Source organism: Lathamus discolor, chromosome 10 (genome assembly GCF_037157495.1).
Source record: "Lathamus discolor isolate bLatDis1 chromosome 10, bLatDis1.hap1, whole genome shotgun sequence".
In the NCBI taxonomy this organism is placed as follows: domain Eukaryota; kingdom Metazoa; phylum Chordata; class Aves; order Psittaciformes; family Psittacidae; genus Lathamus; species Lathamus discolor.
Window position 1 is genome coordinate 15,185,695 of NC_088893.1, and position 22,280 is coordinate 15,207,974.

A 22,280-nucleotide genomic window follows, 5' to 3' on the forward strand; every position below is an offset into this window, starting at 1 on the left:
CAGGCAAGGGCTGTCCAGGGAATAACAGCTTCTTTTGGACACCAGCAGCCCCTTCAAAGTACCAAGACTTCAAGACAGGGCTCGCTGTCAGCTGGAGAGCATTATCCATCTGTTTCCAAGACTAGTGCCAAACCACCCCATAGGTGACTGGTGAGGGGGGACTGTCCCAGCCCTGGGGACCCCTCAGGGCCAGCCCCATGCCAGGGCAGAAGGGCACGCAGCTATTAAGTGTATCATCCAGGCAGTACAACTAGGAACACCTCAGAGCACTAACACACACAGAGCAGGAGGGGAGATTGCACAATTCCATGCTCATGAGGACCAGAGCATCATCTGGGAGCCCCAAACCACTATTCGGGTGCAGTAGGTGGGTGCACAGAGACCTCTTCTGAGCCAAGAGGAAAACCATGTTCTTGCCCCATGGCAGCCAAGCCAAGAGGATGGGACAGCCTCCATGGTAAACTCATGCAGGCCCAGTTCTCCTGTCCTTCATTAGTTGCTCCCATGAGCAAAACCGTGCAAAACCTCCTCTTTGCTCATTCTTTCCAGACCAGAATAAATCAGAAACCATTCCTTCTTGCATTCCTGCTGAAGCAGCACTAGGACTCACCCCACTCCCTTAAATACCCCAAGGATACCACAACATCCTACCTGCTGGCTTGAAGGGGGGTCATCACACAGAGAGGGTGAGAAGAAAAATGGCAGGACAGCCCCTCTCCTGCCTGAACTACTGCTGCAGGACGAGCATCACCTGCAATGGGCAAACCTCCCACTCCCAGCTCTGTTACCTGACCACAGCTGGGGTTAATCCCACATTAGGACCAGGGCAAGGAGCAATTGGCTGCACTTGCGCAGGTCCCCGCCTCAGCTTCGCTCTGCAGGATGGGCTTGTGAGCTCATGGCTATTTTTTCATGCACTTGACTTGAAGTCCCTCTCCAGGCCCCCATTCCCCATTACCCTGCATGCTTTAAGGAGACTTCTCTGCCACAGCTTCAAGACACTGCCCTTTTTAGCACTGATTTCCCAAACAGCCCCACTAAGGACACACCACAGTGGCATGACTTACTCAGCAGCATGAGGATGAACCACACTTATCTAGAATCACAGAACTGTTAGGGTTGTAAAGGACCTTAAGATCTTCCAGCCCCCGACACTGGATGCTACCACGGCATGCTCCACTCCTGGCCCAGGCTCTGCCAGGTAGTTTTGCACCTGGAAGAGAAGCGCCCACCTCACACCCCAGCATGTTTCCACATAAAAAATAAATCATATTTATTGATTAAAGTAAGATACACGATTCAGGTGCAGCACCAGCTCTTCCACTGGGCAGCTACACACAACTGTACGCTGACAATATCCATAGGCACGAGACATGTACATTGATCATTTCTATATCTACAAGTTCCGTGGTTACAGAGCAGCCTACGATATGCAAGTGTCAAGTTTTCGTGTCCATTGGGTCCTGTGCCAGGTCCTGCTGGCTCAGCAGAGCCCTTCACACCATGTGCCCCACCAGCACATCTGGCCCCATCTCCAAACACCCCCTGAACACCCTCATAAAGTGAAGGATTGCAAAACCCATTTAATGCTGCAGTGATATCCCAGTCTCCTTGGCAGTGAGGCCTTCACCGCTGAGTGCAAAGTGAGTTTGGATGCCAGGATGCCAGCAAACCCACTGATGCCCAGTGCGAGATTGAGAACATGCCCTTGGGCCACAGTCATCCCCCAAGATGCGTCCAGCTTTCTTGAAGGGTCCCAACAGAGCAGGGGGCAAGCATCAAACGTCCCCTGCTTTGCCAAGGGTGACATTTCTGCACCCAAACCCAACCCCAAGGGCCACACCGGGGTCAGGACGCAGTGATGGATGTGAATATTGCACTTCTGTCCGTGGCATGCCTGGAGCCCCCTCCCAGACCTGAGTGTTTGCTCCAGAGGGAGGGTTTGACTTAAAGCTTTGCTCTGCTCATGACCAAGTGATGCCAGAGCATGCTGAAACCTTCACCAACGCAGACCTTGAGGGGACAAAGTGAGCCCTGAGAGATGCAGTGAGCAGGTGAGGGGCTGGAAAAGGAGCAGCAGCATGGCACAGACCTACCCTGACACAGGGCACCCAAAGCAGGACCAGCAAAGGGGACAGTGCAAGACACTGAAACACCACACATTGTGGAGGCAGGCTGCAGGGATGCTGCTCAGCACAGCCTTCTCCTCCCAGAAGTGGGTCAGACACCAAAAATAACCCCGAGCCTCACTCATCCTCCACCAAAGACGAGAATGCAGCCTGGCAGTGCTATATTCACACTCCCAGAAAGACATGGCTGTGGCAGGATGAAGGGATAAAGGCTTTCCAAAGGAAGCCACCACGCTGCCAGTGTTTGAGGATGCTGCGTTGGAAGGGAGGAGTTTGGCCAAGACAAAGGGCTACAGAGGGGTAGCTCAGCCAAAACCTTTTTGCACTGCTAGAAGACATCCCATGGAGGATGCATTTGCTCTCTTGTCTTAGAAACAAAGAAATCCAACAGAAAGGCAATGAAACTCCCTAGGGAGGAAGCTGGGCTCACCGAGGAAGGAAAGCAGCAGCATAATGGGGACCATCCCCCAGGCATGCACCAGCCACAATGCAAGAAGCAACAGGAGCACAGGGAGAAGCACTGGAGAGCTGCATCCTACTGGAAGACAGGAGCTGGGGCAGAGGCAGAGGATGTAGAGCAAGTAACAGTAAAACTAATACGGGGTTTTGAGTGTGATTTGACATTCAGTATCAGCCCGCAGCCACAGCTGATCTGTGCACTGTGAACAAGGCAATGTGTTTTAGTGGTGTGCAGGCAGTTAAGTGGTGACTCCTGAGGACACCCCATCCCACACAGGGAAAGGACTCCCAGCTGAAGGCAGCCAGCTTGGACCTTCCTTATGGCAAAGCCCATTTGCTCCCCACATGTCTTGGCTCTCTAATGCTTCCAAAAGCCTTGCACTTGTGCGTTACGTGAGGAAAAAGAAGTGTTTCTACTGAAAGCATGGGATAGATTCAGCAAACCCTCCCATGCCATGGATGTGCTCAGTGCCCAGCTCCAGGCCCTGAGGCAGCTGGAAACAGAGCAGGAGCCAATGCCCATGTCTGGGGATCCCAGCACAGGAGAGCTGGGGTCCCCAGGATGCTCCACACCTCGGGCTCTGCCCACACTCCCCACAAGGTGAGGAGGCAGCTCCACGCTCTCCAACCTGAGCTGAGGTTTCTCTGTTGCTGTAAAAATAAAGTGCTCAGGGAAAGAAACAAAACAACAATAAACAAACTGGCACAAAACAGAGCGGTCCCCGTTCCGACCCTGACTGAAGGGATGGGGGATATACAGAAAGGGTGGGATTTAAGAATAGAATATATAATCAAAATCCACATCCCCAGGATTGCTCCCCTCTGAAAGCGACTATTTACAGGGGATGAGGGGGCTGTTCTGCTCTGTCACCTGCCCCAGGGAAGGCACTGCCCCAGGCCAGATCCCACCTCCACCGCCACAGCCCAGCCCAGGACCCTCCTGCCGGGGGGTGCAGCCCTGTCCTCTTGCAGACCAACCCCACCGCGAGGAGAGGGGAGACCGTTCCCAGGAGACCAGCATCTCCCGGAGCCCCTGCGCCCCCAGAGTGGTACCCGGGCAGGCAGGGGACCCTCACTGCACCATGGCACTGGTGGCGTTCACCACAGTGGCCGCAGGCGCTGCCAGCTCCACCAGCGCCTCATACGTCCCCACCACGAAGCCCACGAAGCCGAAGAGGCTGATGATGATGTCCTTGGCAATGACAATGGGGTGCATGCCTTCGGAGTAGTAGGTGGCGATCTCCAGCAGTGGGGGGAAGATGAGAGCCAGGGCGCTGCTGCTGATGGAGCCCACCAGCGAGATGACGATGTCCAGGCGCGGGATGAGGATGGCCAGGACGCCTGGAGAAGGAGCAGACGTAGCGTTAGCATTGATGACTCCCAGATGGCCAAGACCCTCCTTCTCTGAGTGAAAGTAAGCAAAACCCTGCAGCAGGGATCTGCTTGAATCCTCCCTCTGCCCTTCTCCCTGACACAAGAGCTTTGAAGACGGGGTTGCATATATTTTCTCCTCCCCAACAAGCAATTAAGCCATTGCATTGAGCTAATGAAGCACAGCATGGAGACCAAACCCTTCCTGTCACCCAGGCACCAGTGAGCTCCAGGGCTGAGCAGGATGGGTGCCCCAGCAAACATACTGCCAGCAGAAGAGCAGCCACAGCATCCTCAGCCCCCTGTTAAAGCCAGGACTCCTGCCCCCCACACCCGGGGAGCTGTAAAGCCTCAAAAACCCCATAAAAGCAGGAGAAGGGAAGAAAAAGCACTCTCCCCCCCACCCTGAATACAGAACACATCGGTGTGGTTTGCATGTGTTTAGAGCTGCTCCAGCAGCAGAGCGCCCACGGCACAGCTCCAGGGAGAACATTTGTTAGGTAAAACCTGCAGCCAAGGAAAATCCCCCGGGAGACTTCTGACAGCTCGGCACTTAGCGGGGCAAACTCTGCTCCCTCTGCTCCTGCTCGGGGCCAGGGGAGGACAGAGGGATGGTGCCTTCTCCTTCCAACCAGCCCATGACCACCACCACAGTACCCCTTAGCACCACACACTGAGAAAGCGCCTCATCCGAGGCACTCTCAGCACTCGAGAGCATCACCGCTGCTTTTGAGTCAAACAAAGCCTGAGGAAAAGACAACCAGAGCTTTGCAGGGCATCCTCTGCAAGCAAAGCAGACTTCAGTATTTAATCAAATACTGGTTTATAGCTTTGAAAGCTCTGCTTATAAATAACAGGCAGCTACTGCCTCGGTAGAGAAGGGACATCTCAGGGCTCCTTACTAGAGGGGTTTGGTTTCACCCTGGCAATCAGCTACAGGATGTTGGAGCCTCCCTGAGCTGAAGATCACCCCCCTGAGCTGAAGATCACCCATAGCACCACAGGAGATGGAAAGCTTGGGAGACTGACAGCAGGCATAGACACAAACAGGAGATGCTCCTGCACAACACCACACTCGAGTCCTGCTGTCATCTGGATAAGCCTAGAGACAAACCTCCCCTCCACTTTGGGGGACAGCAGCAAAGGTCCCCACTAAGCTGACCTAGAGGAAGTTTACCCCAGTGTTCAGCCCTGCACAGGGCCAAAGGAGGGCTCTGCCAGGTCTCTGCAGCATCCCTGCTCCAGCAGCCTGCAGGGAGAGCAGAGCAGCCGGCACCAGCAGCATCCTCAGCCCACCCCACTTTGGACTGGAAGCAAACAAAACTATTAACCCCCCTCTAAATGAGGCATTGCTGAAGCACCAGCTGCAGCCCGCAGCCTCCGGGGCAACGGTCGTGCTTTCCACAGGTATTAATTCAAAGGGGGTTTAAGTGTGCTGGTTTTGAAGTCTAAGCTTGAAAGACACCAAATTGCATCCTCTCTTTGGAAGCCAAAGCCACGATACAGGCTTCTTCTACAGCCACGCATTCAGCTGATGAATATTCATGCAACCCCCCTAATTGCTTTTATCTTCAGCAACAGCCACAGTCATCTCTTACAGGGAAGGGTAAGGGGAGGAGGTACTAAGGAACCTGCATCCCTCCACCGACACCAAGACAGGAGGGTACAGCCACTGAGGGTGCCTGAAGCCATCCCACTGTTCCAAGCCTTCGCTTCCCTGGCCACATAAAACTCCATCACCCTCCAAGAGAGGCTCCAAGCTCAACCACAGCACTAGGGTGGCCAGAGCACATGGTCCAGCACAGCAGGATTTCATCCCTGCACTCTCCCTCCAGCTGCAGGCATTGGGACAGAAGGTGCTTCAGGAACTCAGCACAGAGGAGATGGGGCTTTACCCACCTCTGTCAACACAGAACTTCTGGCCTATCATTAGTGAATGCCCAGAAACCAGCAGCACGCTGCTCTCAGCCAGCTCCAGTGCTCTTTAGTTAGCATCACACTCCTCTCAAACCCAAACCAAAGCCAGCTAAGATGCAGGGAAAGTCCCTGATGCTCAACTTTGGTGCACCAGCAGCATCAAGCCACTGAGAAAAGCTCTTTTTCAGCAGATGACGCCAGGGAGCTCAGTCAAGCATCTCAGCTGTGCTGACAACAGCAAGGATTTAGATTTCAGGAATCAAAGCCAGCTAAAATCAAATACTTCTGCACCTGATTTGCTCTGTGCCTTTTCCAAAGGTCCACCGGGCTCAAGCCCAGCAGCTTGCTCCACCAGAGCCTCACTGCAGGCACCAAATGCTGTGGAAAGCTTAATCCTCCATTGAGAAGACCGGTCCCATATAGAGCAGCAGAGGACCACTGCTGCAACAGCTTGGAGGCCACCCTGGCGCACTGGCTTGCATTAGCAAGGTCCAGGAGACTCCCTGCTGTGAGGGCTTTAGCAGCAAGGCTAGAAGCAGCAAGACAAGGGGTGAAAGCTCTTGGCACCACCAACCCACAGCAGGAAGGAGGTCCCACATCCTCATAGGGGAACTCAGACAAGCGGCTTTGTACTCACAGGTCACGCCAACCAGGGCCACCCTGAGGAGCAGGTTGACCAGCCAGCCCCAGCGCTCCGACACCCGGGCGACGAGGGGGGGAATGATGATCTCGGCAGGCACATAGAACTGCACAGCATAGGTGATGAAAATCCCAAAGGAGAAGAGCAGCTTGACAGCTTGGTACAGCCTGCAAACGAGAAGGAGGAGACCCAGTGAGACACGCTCTGCTCCAGCCCCCGTGGCATCAACAGCAGAAAGCAGAGGGCCAATGCTCATCCAACAAGGACTTTTGTGAGACAATGGTTTTCCCCTCCTGGACAGTCTCCTGGAAAATCTAGGGTGATTCATTCAAGTCCATAGACCCCTTTTGGGGCAAGAGATTTCGAGGAGACGGCACAACCTCCAAGCCACAGCAACACAAGCCCCTATACCTAATCAGAGGCTTTTAGTCTTGGTGTAAGGAATCATCAGGCCAGGAGCTGGGCCTGCAGCCTCTCAAGTGCTGCTTCCCCTTGGGAAAACTCATGGACACAGATATTGAGAGTTCTTTGAAACATAAAGCAAATAAACAACCAACCACGACAAACCACTGTCCTGCTCCTGACTCATTCCAAGGCACAGGGAAAGATGAGGTCTCCTTGGCCAAGGGACCAGGAGCCAAACTTGATCCTCAACAAGTTAAGGCACCAACCTACATTTCTAGATGCTCATACTGCCACGCTGCCCTTGGCTGCACAAAATAAGACCTCCAGGTACCTTGCTCCCTGTGTAGCTGTGCACCATCCTCTCCACTCGAGCAGGCTGCACTCTGCAAGATCTGCAGTGGCACAGGGTGGCCTTCTTCATGATTGCTCCCCACAGACAACACCTAAATACCCACTAGCACTGGTACTGGCAAGAGCCTGCAATCCTGATTTTTGGCCAGTGACCCAGAATGAAGTTGCAGCTATTCCCAGAGGTTCCTCACCTTGACCTCCATCCAGCCTCTGAGCTGAAAGAAGAAAAAAGCTTCCTTTTCTCCTATTTGTAACCAGCTGGATTCTGGTTATAACCGGAATTCTGTTATAACAGGAGATGAAGAATATCTTCAAAGAGGCTTAGCTGCAGCCATGAATATTTCACAGATTTCGATTACTGCTTGGCTTCTGAGGAGGAGGAAGAGGACAGAACCACTGGGATAAGTCTGGGCTTACAGAGCAAATGGGATACAAACGTCACCACCACCACCTGCAACTGAACCTCCTCCATAAAACAGGAAGAGCAGCTATTTCAGGCATGCTGCATGATACATGTCTGGGGGGAAGACAGCTAAAAGAGCAGTCTGGACTGAGCAGAAGGAAGGCAGAGCACAAACAAGCTGCAAACAAGCACCTTAGGCTCACCCTGAGTCTGATCTCACCATGTCCCACATCCTACAGCGATGCAGCAGTGGACAAAGCCTGTCGCAGGTGGCCAAAAAGCCACCTCCCAGCCCAGTCTCCTCCCTCAGCTCCCCAGCAGCTGAAAAAGCCTCTCCAAAAGGAGTGATATCCAGTTACCTCATACATGGCCCTACCCGTTCCCCAACGCAAGACATGCTGACCAAGCAGGAAACACGGGTCCTGCCCATACCACTTGGGTAAATATGAAGTGCATCCAAGCTGAGGAACGCATCTGGCTCCCTTTAACTTCTTTGGGCCCAAGCCAGTGCCCCTCTGTATGTTGGTTCTCAGCATCCAGCTGCTACAACAGCAGCCTCAAAACAGAGAAGTATTCACATGCAAGACAACTCTGAACATTAGTGGCAGAGTCCGGTGCAGTCAAACATTTCCCACAATCACAGTGGATGGAGGTAGGGATCACCTAAGTGAATGGGACCAAATCAGATGTATTCAAGATTGTGCCCAGCATCAGCCTGAAGTCATTTTATCATCTATAAAAGAGCATGGTAATCAGAGAGAGGTCCTGTTACCTGGGAAGAAGAATCATATCCACCTTCAAGACAAATGAGGGAAGCTACAGGCTGATCAGCCTCACCTTGACCTCCAGAAAAGTACGGGCTAAGTCCTTCTAACATCCATTTCCAGGCACATATTGTACAGGGTGAACAGCCACTGGCGATTTGACAAGGGGCAATCATGGATATACCTTCATCAGTGCACCTGGATGAGCTCTCAGCAACCCAGAGTACGCTGTCAGCAAGCTCTTAACAAGACTGAATTGGAGGGAACGACTGACGCACCTTGGAGCAGGACCTAAACATGGGCAAAGTTCAAAAGCAAGCACAAAATCCCACACATAGGAAAGGCAGGGGCCCAGCTTCCCATCTGGCCAGAATAGGACCTGAAGGTCCTGGTGGGCAGCAAACTGACCATGAGCCAGCAGCAGGACCTTGCAGTGATTAAGGTCAATCACATACCAGGCTATGGTAGCAGAAGCATAGCCAGCAGGTTAAGGATTACTCTCATTAGGAGCTTGTGAAGCCGCATCTTGAGTATCATGTCCAGTCTTGAGATTCCTAACGCAGAAAACTGAATGGAGGCTACTAAGATAGCTGTGCCTGGAGCACATGATACACAAGGAGATGCTGCAAGACCTGGGCTCATTCAGCATGAAGAGAATATCACAGGGGATGTTATTGCTGTCTTCAGCTACCTATAAGGAAGGCATGGAGAAGACAGAGACAGGCTCTTTTCAAAGTTGTACAGCAGAAGAACCAGCGGCACAGGACAGAGCTGCATCCCAAAAGGGTACTTAAGCACCAGAACAAGGGCGTGGAGAAGTGGGGAACCTCACTCCTCACTCCTATTGATATCCAATATTTGACTTGGCCCTGCTTTGAGCAGGAGGGTGGACTCATTATCTCTGGTGGACAGTGCCCTCCCTAAGCTAACCCTGTGGTTCCATAGCAAACTAAAGATAAAGCTACCTTGAGAGTCCAGAGTGCGCCCAGACAGCCACGTGACTTGAGTGCACAGCAGCCTTGAGCCACCTCTACCCCACACCTGTGTATCTTCAAGCTGTATTTTCACCAAAGTGATGCTGTAAAACCATAAAGTGTTCCAGGACAATCTACGATTAAGAGGTGTTATTAAAAAAGTTACAGAGGAAGGTTGGCTACCGAACCTACCCATCAGGAACCATGACAAGCTCAAAGGGCATTCTAAATACCAAGAGGAGAAAGAGCTCAAGCCCTAGCTTGAGCTCCATGCAAGGCCCTAGAGAGGCATTGCTCTGCCAACCACAACAACTACTTGCTTAACCCAGATGGCCACACCAAGCCATTCCAACAAGCTGCAAGAAATGGCATACACTCCTTGGACCACAAGCTCTTGTCACTACCTACCTTCAACTGGTTATATGCAACCAAACATCTTCCCCCTCACTAGAGCATTTCTTCACTCTTCAGAAGATGCAGTGAAGCAACGCTTCTGAGGATGCAAGGAGGGCTTTCTGCATAGCAGTGCAGTGTAGTGGAGGCTGTGGTTAGAGCTGGGTACTGGGAACCGACATGCTCCTTATTTGAGGAAGCTGCGGTTATGGAGAAATGAGGCTGGAAAAGCCCTTGGTCACTCGTAACCCAACGATTCCTGACACGCTCTTCAAATCTGCTCTAGAGACCTCCGGGCAATGGTTACAGCCAAGGAAGGATGCAGCATCTGTGCCATGGTCCTCATTTTGTTTCCAACACTGCAGGCAAACCCCAGGACTTCTCAGCCCTTACAACCAGCTTCTGCAGCCCAACACCATTACTGCCAGGAAAAAAACCCACAGGGAAAGCTGATGGGCAAAACACTCCTTCCAAGAGCAAAGTCTTCACCCATCACCTACAGGTGGGTTTTGTTTTGTTTTCCAGAAAAGTCCTTTGACAGAAAGCATGGATGCTCCTAGAAAAATGCATTTGAACTAGGAGCTTCCTGCAGCCTGGCAAGTCACAGAAATCCCATTACCCTCTTTCTAAGGGAACATCATCCTTTAGAGCAAACAAAGCTGAGATTTCTCACAGAAGCCCCCATGCAGCATTACAGGTCAGCAGATGTTAGTCTGTGGCACAGCCTGGTTCCCTGCAGAGCCCAAGGCCTGGGTCTGACCTGCTTTCCACCTTCAGGAGAAGCAGCAGCACTTCATCCCCTTCACACTTCCCTTCAGCTTGCTGAAGGGATGCGATTCACCCCTACTGTGCTGGAACAGTGGGACCCAGATCTCCCTACAACACAGGCAAGTTTTCCCACCAGCCCCATCCCTCCCCACTGACAGGAGGGACCTGGCAGAGCTCCAGCCCCTACAGGGGACAATGCAAGGCTCTTGGCAAGAGCAGGACCTTCAGCCACACCAACACGCAGCAGTGCAGTCACTACACAGACCCAGCATGAATGAGAGTCTGTGCATTCAAATTGAAAGAAACCCTTCTAGCAATAATTAAAGCAAAAACAGGCTCTATTCTTTCAAATGCTTGCTTTCTCCAGAGCTCCAGCTGCACTGCTCTACAAGGTCAGCACATGGAAGCCCAGCAGTGACTCACAATGACAGTCCAGCCCAAATCTATTTCAATAATGGGGAAGAGGCAGCGAGTCACAGTACAAGGTGATGGGCAGATGCCAACAGCAGAGAGGAAAGGCTGGGGAGGGGGACAGGCACCCCCAGCTCCAAATCTCACTCTGGTTTCTTGCAGGATTTCAAGCCAGCAGAGACATCAAAGACAAACTGTTGAACTTCAGATGCTCCCAGGCAAACCCAGCGAAACCCTGTTGCTGCAGGATGGCTTTCCAAGAAACCTCGTGGCATCAAAGCCAACCCGCAGCCCCAGCTCCGCACCACGTGCAGGAGGTGCTGCCATGCAAGAGGAACCTCTGCAGAGCTTCTCTCCAGCTCCTCCTTGCCTGTCAGCACCACATCCTGCCCCACAGACACCCCAAAGCAGGGTGTTGTAAGAAGCAACAGAGATGGGTTTTTCAGGATTTCTTCATACAATCCCAGGAGGAGCAAGCTGGAAAAGGCATTTATTCTCAATACTTGCATGTCCACACTTCTTGACCCAAAGGCAAGAAAACCTGCTTGCATTTCTCCTCTGGGATGAATACGGAGCTGTGACACTGAACAACCACTCAGACCCAGGGACAGACCAGCACTAAGCCCAGCCAGTTGATGCAAGAGCCCCCAGCCCCAGCAAGAGAGGAGAGAACCCCTCCAGGTTATGGCAGGTATAGGTTCAAGCCATGTGTATTTCCAGCATCTCAAGAGGCCTCGCCAGACCCCAGAGAATCACAGACAGGTTTGGGGAGCTGCAGGGCTCGGCACCCACAGGAAGGAAGGGGTATCCTCATGGCACCAGCGCTCATAGGCAAAGTGTTGGCTCCAGATGAGCCGCATCCAGTCACTACGTGGAGCCCAGGAGTGGGAGTTTGAGCCCCAGGGCTGCAAACACAGATCCCAGCCCACACGTGGAGACAACACATCTCGCCCCCTCTGGGAGCTCCCAGCTTTGGGGTAGTTTTCCAAGTTCTCCACTTGGGGAAGAGAAGTGGGTTTCGCACAGATCAACCACCTATTGATACGGCTGCACAGGGGCTGTGTTCAACATCTCCCAGACAGAGCACTGCTTAGCCCCCGAGAAGATGCCACAAGGCTCCAATAAAAAGGCAGGAGCTGCATCTACCCAGACAGGGACCACCAAGGACCAGGGAAGCAGCCTGAGCTGCAGGGCCAAGACCAAGCTCAGATGCCACAGCAATGAGCCTCTCTTCACCCTATACATCAGGACAGCCCTCGTCAAGCTCCTTTGGACAGTTTGAATACAGCACGGTTGATCCTTTCCGAAGCTCATTCAGATCATTTCTCCTAAGGAACGATGTCCCCTGCTGCTCCCTCACCTCCCTCTCTCCTTACCCCTGGCCCCTGCACACCCCATGGGGACTCACCAGCAGTTGGGCAGGTTGAGTGTTATGCTGGCCTGAATGTCCGCCCCGAAACGCAGGTACCCCAGGACGCTCAGGCTGATGTACAGGATGGTGACAATGGTCATCCCCACGTAGAGGATGACTGGGAACTGACGGGGGTTCTTCATCTTGTTTTCCAGAGGCAGCACCTGGGAGAGGAGAAGGAGGAGGAGGATGACAACAAAGCAGCATAGTGCCCCAGGTCCTCTATAGCGCTCAGCCCCGGAAAGCAGGAGGGGCAGCCCCATGGCCAAGCACAGCTCCCCATGCCAGGGGATGGGATGGTCACACATGGAACCCAGCTGAAAAAGCCCATGTAGTGCAGATCTGATTTCTGTGCTCCCATTTGAGACCTTCACACTTGGCATGGCAAGTCTTCAGTGGGATCACTCATGCCCTTGCCTTAAGGAAGGGACCTCCTCCCTCCCTTGTGCCCATTAGTACCTGGCATCTTGGGGCGACACCATCCACCCCATACCTTGCCTGCATTCCACTCTGCACTCCAAAACAGCCCAGCCATGCCCACAGGGACAGGCCCATCATGTTACATTGTCTTACTTTACTCATGGACCTGGAAAGACCAAGACACTTTCTCCTCTTCTATCAAGTCTGGATACATTTCAACCAAACAGGACAATAAAAAAGGAAGGACAGAAGCAAGTCCCTCACCTCTCTACTACTGACACTTGCTTTCAAATATAAGACTTCAGCAAACATTTTTATAGTTGTCCTTGGGTGGCAGGACTTCAAGGACAGACACAGCAGCAGAGCTGGTGAGGAGGCAGGACCAGAAAAGCTTTTATTTGCTTCTCCTCCTCCAAATCACACGAGGAAGAGAGCATTTGTGCCTCACCACCAGCAAGGGCCCTCTGCCCCGGGCACAGCATTCAGTAAACACTCCCCCTGTAACGGATTGGGCCCTCTCCAGCTCTGCATTTACAGTCAGCTTATATTGAGAGATGAAAACATTTTTCCCCCTTTGAAGGGAGCTCCCGGAAACAGCCCACAACAGCTCCGGGAGCCATTAAGCTCCCCGCCCACCCAGCCAGCTTTTTTCCACAGACACAGCAGTCTATTTACAGCATCTTGTATGTATTATGCAAATCCAGCCCCACAGCAGGCTGGGGCCACACGGCTGCTGAAGGATGATCTTGAAGCCTCCACAGCAGGGTGGGAAGGAACCGATCACACTTCTTTGTGTTACGCTTTTTGGCCTCCCACTTAGGGGGCTTTAGGATCCAGCCTGGTAACAGGGCTCAGGATGATCCCTTGTCTGCAGGTCAGCCAGCAGAGCCCAAGGCAGCTGCTGGTGCGATTCCCAGCAAAGCCCTATCTACTGCCAGATACAGCCACCTTCAAAGCAGCAACCAACCTCCTGAGGTTTGGAGCATGTGCTCCTCCAGCAATAGGGTTTGACCCAGGAGACAGCCTGGAGGCTAAAGCTAACAGCATCATCCAGATTTTGGGCTACTGTCAGAGAAGTTCATCTGCAAATACAGCTGCAACGCAGGGGCTGTGGCAAGCCCAAGCATGGGCTGAGCCTCCTGTGCAGGCAGCCCCGTTGCCACACGCCAAGACTTACCACCCCGATGCCTTCGAATGCAAAGATCGCAGTGCCAAAAAACAGAGGGTAAGTCTTCCAGGCTGCTGCTAGAGGCAGGCCACTGGGATCAGGAATGTCCTGGAAAAGAGCCCATGCAGAGTTCAGATACCGGGAGGATGGGGAGGACCTGGCTTGCTCCCATCGCTCCCCAACACAGCCCCATGCCACAGGGAAAACCCTGTGGAGCAGAGGGTAACCACTTTGCCCACGGGAACGAGCATCATCCCACAGTGTGCAAACACCCGCTTGTTGAGTTCCCTTCACCTGCCAAAACACAGGACAGCACAGAAATGACAGAGGGAGCCGAACACACTTACCCTGACAATGTACTGGTAGATCACAACGAGGCTGCCGAGCATGGCCACATTGGCCAGCATGGAGAAGATGGACAGGACCTTGAGATTCTGGATGAACGTGAGCAGCACCACAAAAGGCAGGAGGGACAGCATGTACAGCCGGGAGTCCATGGTGGGGGTCATGGCCACTGTCCTGTTCAAGCTGCAGTCATTGGTGGTCCCATTTGCTGCAGATATGACCTGGGGAAGCACAGGAAGGCCTGATGAAACCCATTGTGCAGGTGTGAAAGGATCTTGGCAGCCCGTCCCAGCGGGTCAGAATGCTACCCCATCAGCTCACTTTCAAGCACAGCTAGTTGATTAAAACCAGAGCAGTGCAGGTTGAAGTAGTTCTGAAGCAAATGCCTGTTACCTCACTAGGATCAGAGGTGGGATTAGCCACAGCATCTGAGCTGAAACAGCAAAACCTGCCTGAGCCCAGGCTCAGTGAGCACGTGAACCTGGCAGCTGAGTGCACCGAGGGCAGAGGTTGGTTTGTGCTGCCCACAAGAGCAGTTGAGAAGAGAGGAAGGAGACATTAAGTGCTGTTTCCTCAAAGATCCTTTTCCTCTTGCTTCACCACGTTGCAAAAACCCCTTCAGTCACTCAGTTCCCCATTCCCACTCAAAGCTATCTGGAAGCTACTGCTGGCCCCAACTTTGCTTTCTTCATAGGAAATCATCCATTCCTTGGGTCTGTCATTCCATAGGCACTCCATGCTATGTGCTCACCTCTAGAAAGAGTTCTGCCCCAGGAACCAGGTGGCTGAGCCATCCCTCCCAAGACCATGGGCACACTGTGGATGACCAATACAACCACAACCAAGCTGGTTTGGGTACAAGGTGCTGGCTGGCCACTGCAGCAAAGGGCTACCTGCAAACTAAGAGGAGAAGCTAAAGAGCTCCTGCACATATCAGCATTCTCCATGGGAGAGGGCAGCACAGAGCCCCAGCCTGCCCTGCCTCTCCACGGCTTGCTCCAAAGCCTTTTTCCAAACCAAAGCTCTGCCCAGCACAGCAGCAATGCTCTCGCCTGAGGTACCACCTGCACCATCGCTCCCATCTCACACACCAGCCCCCACCACAAAAAGAAACAAGCAACACTCCCCACCCAAAAAATTCCAACACTGAAGCCAAGGGGTTTCCCAGCCATGGGAGCAGCAGTGTGGCAGCAACCAGACCCCTGCTGCAGCAGAGCCAGAGCACAAAGAGGAACAACGCTGAGCAGCACTTGCGAGGCACTGAGATGCTGGAGGCTGGGAACAGGGATTCCTCATTCCCAGTTTCTGACAGCACAGGAGCCAAGTGGTTCAGAGTTTCTATTTATCTCCTCTGGCAGAAGGAAACTCTTTCCCTACAGATGTAATTAAGTTCCAGAGCCACGGGATAAGGAAAGAAACTGGAATGCAAACGGGTGCAGGAAAGGGAGAAGAGGGGTTGACAGCAGGTCCTGGTATTCATACGTCACCCACCCACACAGAGTATCAATACAGCAATTAACTGAGGTGGGAAGGACATCACAGGCAGAGTCCCCTGTGTCACCTCTCTCCTGTCTTCCCTCATCAGGAACAGCCCCTTCCCCTCGGGACACGGATGTTTCCAGTGCTTCTGCACACGGAACAAAACCACAGGGCTTCCCAGAAAAACCTGCCCTGTTTGAACAGCAAAACCTCTGATCCTTCAAAACACCCGGGCAATACCTTCCTGAGCAGCATCAGCTATGGCAACCAGACCTTTGGTGGAGAACAGAGCTGTGACACAGGAGCTAAGAATAACCCAAACACCTCCACACACCCTCTCGCCTTCCCCTTGCTCCCAAAGGAAGGAGTAAACCTAACCTGCTTCAGATTGTCAGCCAGAAAGACAAAGTACACGCAGCAGAAGCCCAGCTGAGTGATGATCAGGAAAAGTCCCACCAAGCGCCTAGAAGAGAAAAAAAGACCATTTGTTAACCAGGCCATGCAGAAATGAGAGCACACTTGGGCTGCTTGGGGCTGACGTGAACACTGCAGCAAAGCTGCTCTCTCCAGAGGTTCAGGTGTGCAGGTAATGGCATCAGCTCTCCTCTCTTCGACAATCTGGACTGATCACCATCTAACCTCACAGACCTCAGGCTCTCTGGTCTCCCCCTCCCATCCCCTCCAAAGAGTCAGGATCAGTCTCAAGAAAAAAGTCTCCTCCTTAGGTTTAGCATCTCCAGTCTGCTGCTGAATTGGCATAGCTGGGGACAATGCCCCTCAAACACAGGAAGAGCTGAATGTGTCCAGCATCTGATGTGCCTGTATGATGTGATGTGGGAAACCACAGGGCTGGTGGCAGCCCTAGCAGCAGCTATTGGCCACCCTCAGTGCCAGCAATGCAATACATGTTATTTATTCCTTTATTATGCAGCACTTCTCCCCCTCTTTTAGTATAAGCCACATATGGCTGGGGACAGGACCAGGTCAAAGACCTCAGTGTTACCCCTTGAGGGACACCGAGCATCCAGGGAAGGTGTGACATGAAATGTTATGTGGCTCTTGCGCTCATCTGCCGACACAGCTCAGAGACCAGCGGCTCTTCTGTCCCAGCTGCACTTAAAGACAAGTCCCATGCCTGCAGCAGGGGAGCAGGTACCTTCCCCAGATGGCATGTGTCCGCAGCCACGCGCTGGGAGTCGATTCCAGCCCGTACATCATGGCACCTCCATAGTCCACAAACTGCTTCTGGAACCTGCCCGAAGAACGAGAGATCTCACATCAGCCCTGTCTGCTGGTTCCCAGGGCAAATGATAACATGAATGGGGAAACAGCTCCTGTGAAAAGCCCAGCAGCAATTCCCAACGGAGGTTTCAACACAGGGAACTTGCTGCTGGGAGGCACCACAGGACTTCTTGGGAAGGAAAGAACTGTGGGAGCAGTGGTGCCGAGGAGGGGAGTTGCTCCTTACCTGTAGCAGAAGTGATGGGCGCACTTCACCAGGATGCCCATGCAGTGCACAGCCACGACTCCCATCACCAGCAGGCTCAGAGGACCCAGCTGCAGGGAAAAAGAGGGGCAAGGCTGCACTCTGACGGCCAAAGGCAGAGCTGCACAACACGTTTGACTTCCAGACAAAACTCCACAGGCTCAGTAAGCCAAAACGTCGCTGGAGGCTGAACCATTGCTCAGGTGCTGCTCCCAGGAACCAGGCCCCCAGGACCCAACAGAGAGCCACGAGCTTGGCAGGAATGATGCAAAAGCAGCAAGTTGGGGCAGTCTGCGTGCAGCAAAGTGCTTCCAGGGTTGTTTTTCAAACTATCTTGCACATCCCATTACACAGGTGACAGAGGTCACGGTCCAGACAGAGGAAGGAAGTTTTCCCTTTTAATTACTTGATTTTTCAATCTGAGCAATGGGAATGCTGCACTGCAGGGCAAGGAAACCCGGAGCGGAGCAGAGCAGTGAGGTGCCCCCCGCCTCTCACATGGGGGGCATTTGCTGGGGCATAACACAGACACAGAGGAACCGAGCGCTGGGATGGAAGCCGGAGGGAGATGTGACAGCGGCCAGGGGCTGCTGTTTGACCTCCCAGTGCAACCTGAGCCCACAAGCAGCAAAGCCACATCAGATCCACTGATCTCAACACGGCTCTGAGGCTGGGCCAGCACACATGAAACCCCACAGAAGGAAGCACGGTGCCATCTCCCATCACCAGCCTTAACCACTGAGCGATAGGGCTCCTCACGTGCACGCTGTGCTTGTAGAAGCCTCAGGAGGCACACTGCATGCTCAGCACACACTGACTGAGACAAACCAAGGCTGAGGCTGTGCTGAACCTGCCATGAGCAGGGTGAGGAGATGCCACCCGAGCAGTGTCTGCAGCAAACAAGGCAAACCACAGAGCCCAGGGTGCAAAAGCTCACAAGAAACCGAGCACCAAGAGGCATCTCAGTGAGAGTCAAGTCCTAACAACAGCCATGCAAGCTGCCCAGCGCCCTGAGATCACTGCCCCATGAGCACCCACACAGCAGAGCTGAGTGCTGCCTTACCAGGATGCCGGCATTCTTCACTGCCAGAGGCAGCCCCAGCAGCCCCGTGCCAACATTCCCCTTCAGGAGATGGATCAGGGTTTGGTACCACCTGAGGGAGAGAAGATGCAGAGATGACCATTGGCAGATGCCCACACCCAGACCTCGCACAGACTCAGCCCCCAGTTCGTCCTGCTCAAGGTCCAGCAGCTCTGAGCTGCTGCAGGAAACACACAGAGATCCAGATCCCGTCCCCTGAGCCCAGTGGGACTGAGGAAGGACTGGAGACAAAGACTCAAACAGACAGATTTCGGGTGGGCAGTTGCAAAACCAGCTCCAAGGCAAAACCCATGAGCTTAGCACAAGAGCCTCTGAGTTGAAGGGGTCAGAGACAGTATCCTCTGCCCACCTGGGTGAATAAGGCACAAGAAAGCCCCCAGGGCATGGCTGCAACATGCCCACTTGTCCTCTGAAGCTGGATATGACATTTGCTCAACACAGCTCCCCACTGAACCAACATAGAGCAGGGGAACACTGGGAAAAGCATTGAACTCTGCCCACTGCTGCCAAGCCCAGCTTTACTGGAGGGCAGAGTGACACTGGGGCAGCTGCTCCCTTGGTGCCAGCACTCCATGGAGTCAGGACCACAACTCTGCCCTCGCTATCCCCAGGAGGACTCCCCATAATGCCATCACCCTCCAGCAAAGCCAACAAGGAGCCACCATCACCTCCTCCACCCTCTCCGTGTGCTGGGCAGGAGGGAAGCATCACTCACGTGGTCCCATTGGTCTCCCCGAAGCGCTGGTAGGACTCAGGATGAGCAAACCCATTGATGCCACCAGGGGGGCTCCCCTCCGGTGTCACATCCGTGGAGCTGTAGTCATTGTAGTCCTCGCTGCGGAGGCGCCGGGTGGACATGGTCCCTGTGGAGGGAGCAGCATTAGGGGTGCCCAGCTCAACACCCCCCTTCGCAGGCTCCTTGGGGTCAGCCATGGTGCAGAGACCAGCTCGTGCTGCCGGAGCAAGGTCTCCTCCAGGGCTTTTATAGAGCAGCGCGCTCCCGCCCAGGCAGTCACGGAGCTGGCATGTCCTAAGGTCAAGGGTGCATGGCACATTCCCACCGGCTCTTCCTGCAGGCCTGTGCCCCTGTTCTGGGCACACCCAGGAAAGACAAGCTCAGGATCCTGCAGGAAGGGCATGGATGCAACCTGCTTCATGTCAGGTAAGTGTCCCGGTGTCCCCCTGCTCTAAGGGTGGTGAGTGTGACAACACAGCCACAGGCGGGGGGGACATGCTGGCAGCCCTGAGACTTGGGACTGGAGCTGTCAAGAGGATGGACAGGAAAGAGCCAGGGAAGGGAAAGTTTCCCAACTTTTCTTTTTCTTTGAATTAGAGACTTTTTATTAAAAAGAATAAAAAGATAGATTGTGCTCCATCAGGCAGGAGCGCAGCCCGTGTGCAAACCACCCACTCCCAAGGTTTCACAACCACAGAGGTGCACCATGGGCTTCCCGGGATGAGGCACCTGCGTAACTGTCATGGTTTAAGCTCTTGCTCCAGGGAACACCCCAGCAGAGTCCTGCAAGCCAGGAGCACCCATACCAGCTCCACCAAGGACACTCCAAGGAAGCCTCCTGCCCTCAGCTGGTTTAATTCCCCCACGTGCCCTGAAGAGCTCCTGCTGCTTCTGCACAGCCTCCCATAAGGAGCTTCTGCTTCCTCCAGCCCCCAGCAGCACTCAGCACCCTGAGTGCCAACCAGGAAGGAGCACCAGAGGCAGGGAAATCATCTATCAGGCTCCTACCCCACAGCCCGGTGACTCAGTCCCTGCCCCAGGGCTCCTATGGGGTGTCAAGCCCGAGGCATCACCCCCTGCCCCAGCAGTCCCAGTCCCCCTGTGCTGATGGGGAGCCAGGCTGGGGCCAAGCAGAAGCAGCAGGGAAATATTACCACAAACGGGCTCATTTCCTGCCAGAGGCTCCTCCAGCACCCGCCAGGTCACGCGAGCACCCACAGGACGCTGCTTTGTTTCCTGCAGCAGCAGGCACATGGAGCAGGCAGCAGGGCTGCTCCATCCTGCACAGCACCAGGCTCCCCACAGCGCTGAGCCTGCTCGCGGCTGAGGGCAGCACAGGCAGCACAGGCAGCACTCCTGCCTGCCTCCTCCCTCGCAGCCAGGATGTGCAATCATGTCCTGAACCGGCTCTGCCGCGGGCAGGGTGAGACAGGGACTGGGAAGAGCAGCGGTGTTAGTTTATACAAGGAAAGCGTTAGATGCTATTTGTCATCGGTGACGAGCCAGAGGAGCAGGGGAGAGACTTGGGAGGCTTTGCCAAGCATCAAGGAATGGCAGCAGGCAGAGGGGTGCCAGGGTTGGGTCAGGCATGGATATACCTCCCTGGAGATGGTCTGTGCATTATCTGAAGTACTCAACAGCGATGCTCTCAGATAAAACCCAGTCACATCAATCTGCCTGATTGCTCCTCATGGTTTGTTTTTCTTTTCCCACAAGCTTTTTGCTTTGAAGAGCCAGGGAAACGCATTCATCATGACTTGCCTTGTGTCTGGATTAAAGGTTGCATAGCAGCAGGGCGCGAGCGCTCGGCTCCCCCGCAGTCAAGCTGCAAAACTTGTCTCATCCACACAACAAACGTTTCAAACTGAAGCAAAACCCCACAACATTTTCTCATCATTACCAAGAGCAAAGACAGGAGCAGCCACATTCAGTTTCCACTTGAAACCCAACTCCTTGGCCACTTCCATGTGCATTTTCACTCCCTATGAACATGAGCTGCTTCATTATGGTGAGTGAAGCACCCAGGAAGGCTGGGGCAGGGAGGTGACAGCAACTTGTCCTTCACAGTGACAACCCCACGCCACAAGCCATAAGCAAGATGCAACTTACTGCTGACCCCGACAGCTCTGCCCCGCTGAGCAAGGGCTGCGACACAAAGTCCTCCAGAAGTGAGCTGCAAGACAGAACTCCCTGCTGCTCCCCATCACACGTGCTGAACCCCCAGAGCACTGCTTGTAACCCATCTCGCTGTGACACAAGGGAGCCTGCTTGGCACAAACCTCCTGGTCTCACAGCTCCAGCCCTGCACCCCCATAAAGCAGCATGTCTGCACCCTGCAGAGCGCAGGGCTCCCTGCACCTCACCCTGTCCACAGTGCCACACAGCACCTCACACCCATGCAGGATCTAGGCAGACCCATACACTCACATCAGCTCTGGGCACCCGGAAGCACCCCTGCACGCTGCCAGCAGCCCCTACATCCGCACAGGCTCTGAGCATACACACACACAGTCACATACACGGACTACCAGCACCCATGCAGGCTGCAGCGCACTTCTACACACCTGAGCACCCACACCTGATGCCAGCACCCCAGCGACCCCAGCACACCCATGCACGGTGCCAGCACCCATGCAGGCTCCAAGCACCCCCTTACACACCCCGCGGTGTATAAGGCGACCCCCTGAGCGCTATCAGCGCACCCAACCTGCCCACCTCACTGCTGCACCCCAGAGCACCCCCTCGGGCTGCCCGCACCCCCGGGACCCGGCGCACACGTGCGGGACGCCGGTTCCCCTCCCTGCATCCCTGTGCACGCCGCGGGCTGCCGGCCCCCCTCCGAGCATCCCTGAGCACCCGCACGCTGACAGCGCCCTCCCGCGGGCCGGCAGCCTCCGGTACCGGTACCGGCCCCATGGTCCCGGTCCCGGTCCCGGTCCCGGTCCCGGTCCCGATCCCGATCCCGATCCCGGTCCCGCACCTCGCCTCCGCCCCGCACCGTGCGGCCCCCGCCGGGCCGCTCCGTCGTCACGTGACAAGCGGATCAGCTGACCGCAGCGCCCGCTCCTGCGCACGGAGAGCGGTGAAGGCGAGGGGAGGAGCGAGGGGCACTGCGGCGCCGCCTGGTGGGCGCGTTAGGCGCGCAGCA

The 22,280-nt window shown here is 54.3% G+C and overlaps 1 protein-coding gene across 3 annotated transcripts; it reads right to left on the reverse strand.

Annotated features, from left to right (window-relative positions):
- Positions 1-1,248: 1,248 nt before the first annotated feature.
- Positions 1,249-22,193, reverse strand: LOC136019973 (proton-coupled amino acid transporter 1-like). Of its 3 annotated transcripts, none has more exons than XM_065690648.1 (11): positions 22,113-22,193; positions 19,112-19,259; positions 18,358-18,448; positions 17,277-17,365; positions 16,965-17,060; positions 16,187-16,271; positions 14,332-14,550; positions 13,994-14,092; positions 12,394-12,560; positions 6,514-6,683; positions 1,249-3,929 (listed from the first exon to the last, which is right to left on the reverse strand). In XM_065690648.1, the coding sequence occupies exons 2-11, from the start codon at positions 19,252-19,254 to the stop codon at positions 3,661-3,663; spliced, it is 1,428 nt and encodes a 475-aa protein (XP_065546720.1). In that variant the 5' UTR covers positions 19,255-19,259; positions 22,113-22,193; the 3' UTR covers positions 1,249-3,660. The 3 variants fall into 3 exon arrangements, with proteins under 3 accessions (XP_065546720.1, XP_065546721.1, XP_065546723.1); XM_065690649.1 differs by lacking the exon at positions 22,113-22,193 and adding an exon at positions 21,242-21,822; XM_065690651.1 differs by lacking the exon at positions 6,514-6,683.
- Positions 22,194-22,280: the final 87 nt, after the last annotated feature.

Coding starts and splice junctions, on each gene's coding strand:
- LOC136019973 (XM_065690648.1), bottom strand. CDS start 19,254: ATGTCCACCCGGCGCCTCCGCAGCGAGGACTACAATGACTACAGCTCC. Junction 17,061..17,276: donor GCCCATCACTTCTGCTACAG/GTAAGGAGCAAC, acceptor TTCTTCGGGCAG/GTTCCAGAAGCAGTTTGTGG. Junction 12,561..13,993: donor CATTCGAAGGCATCGGGGTG/GTAAGTCTTGGC, acceptor CTCCTCTCCCAG/GTGCTGCCTCTGGAAAACAA.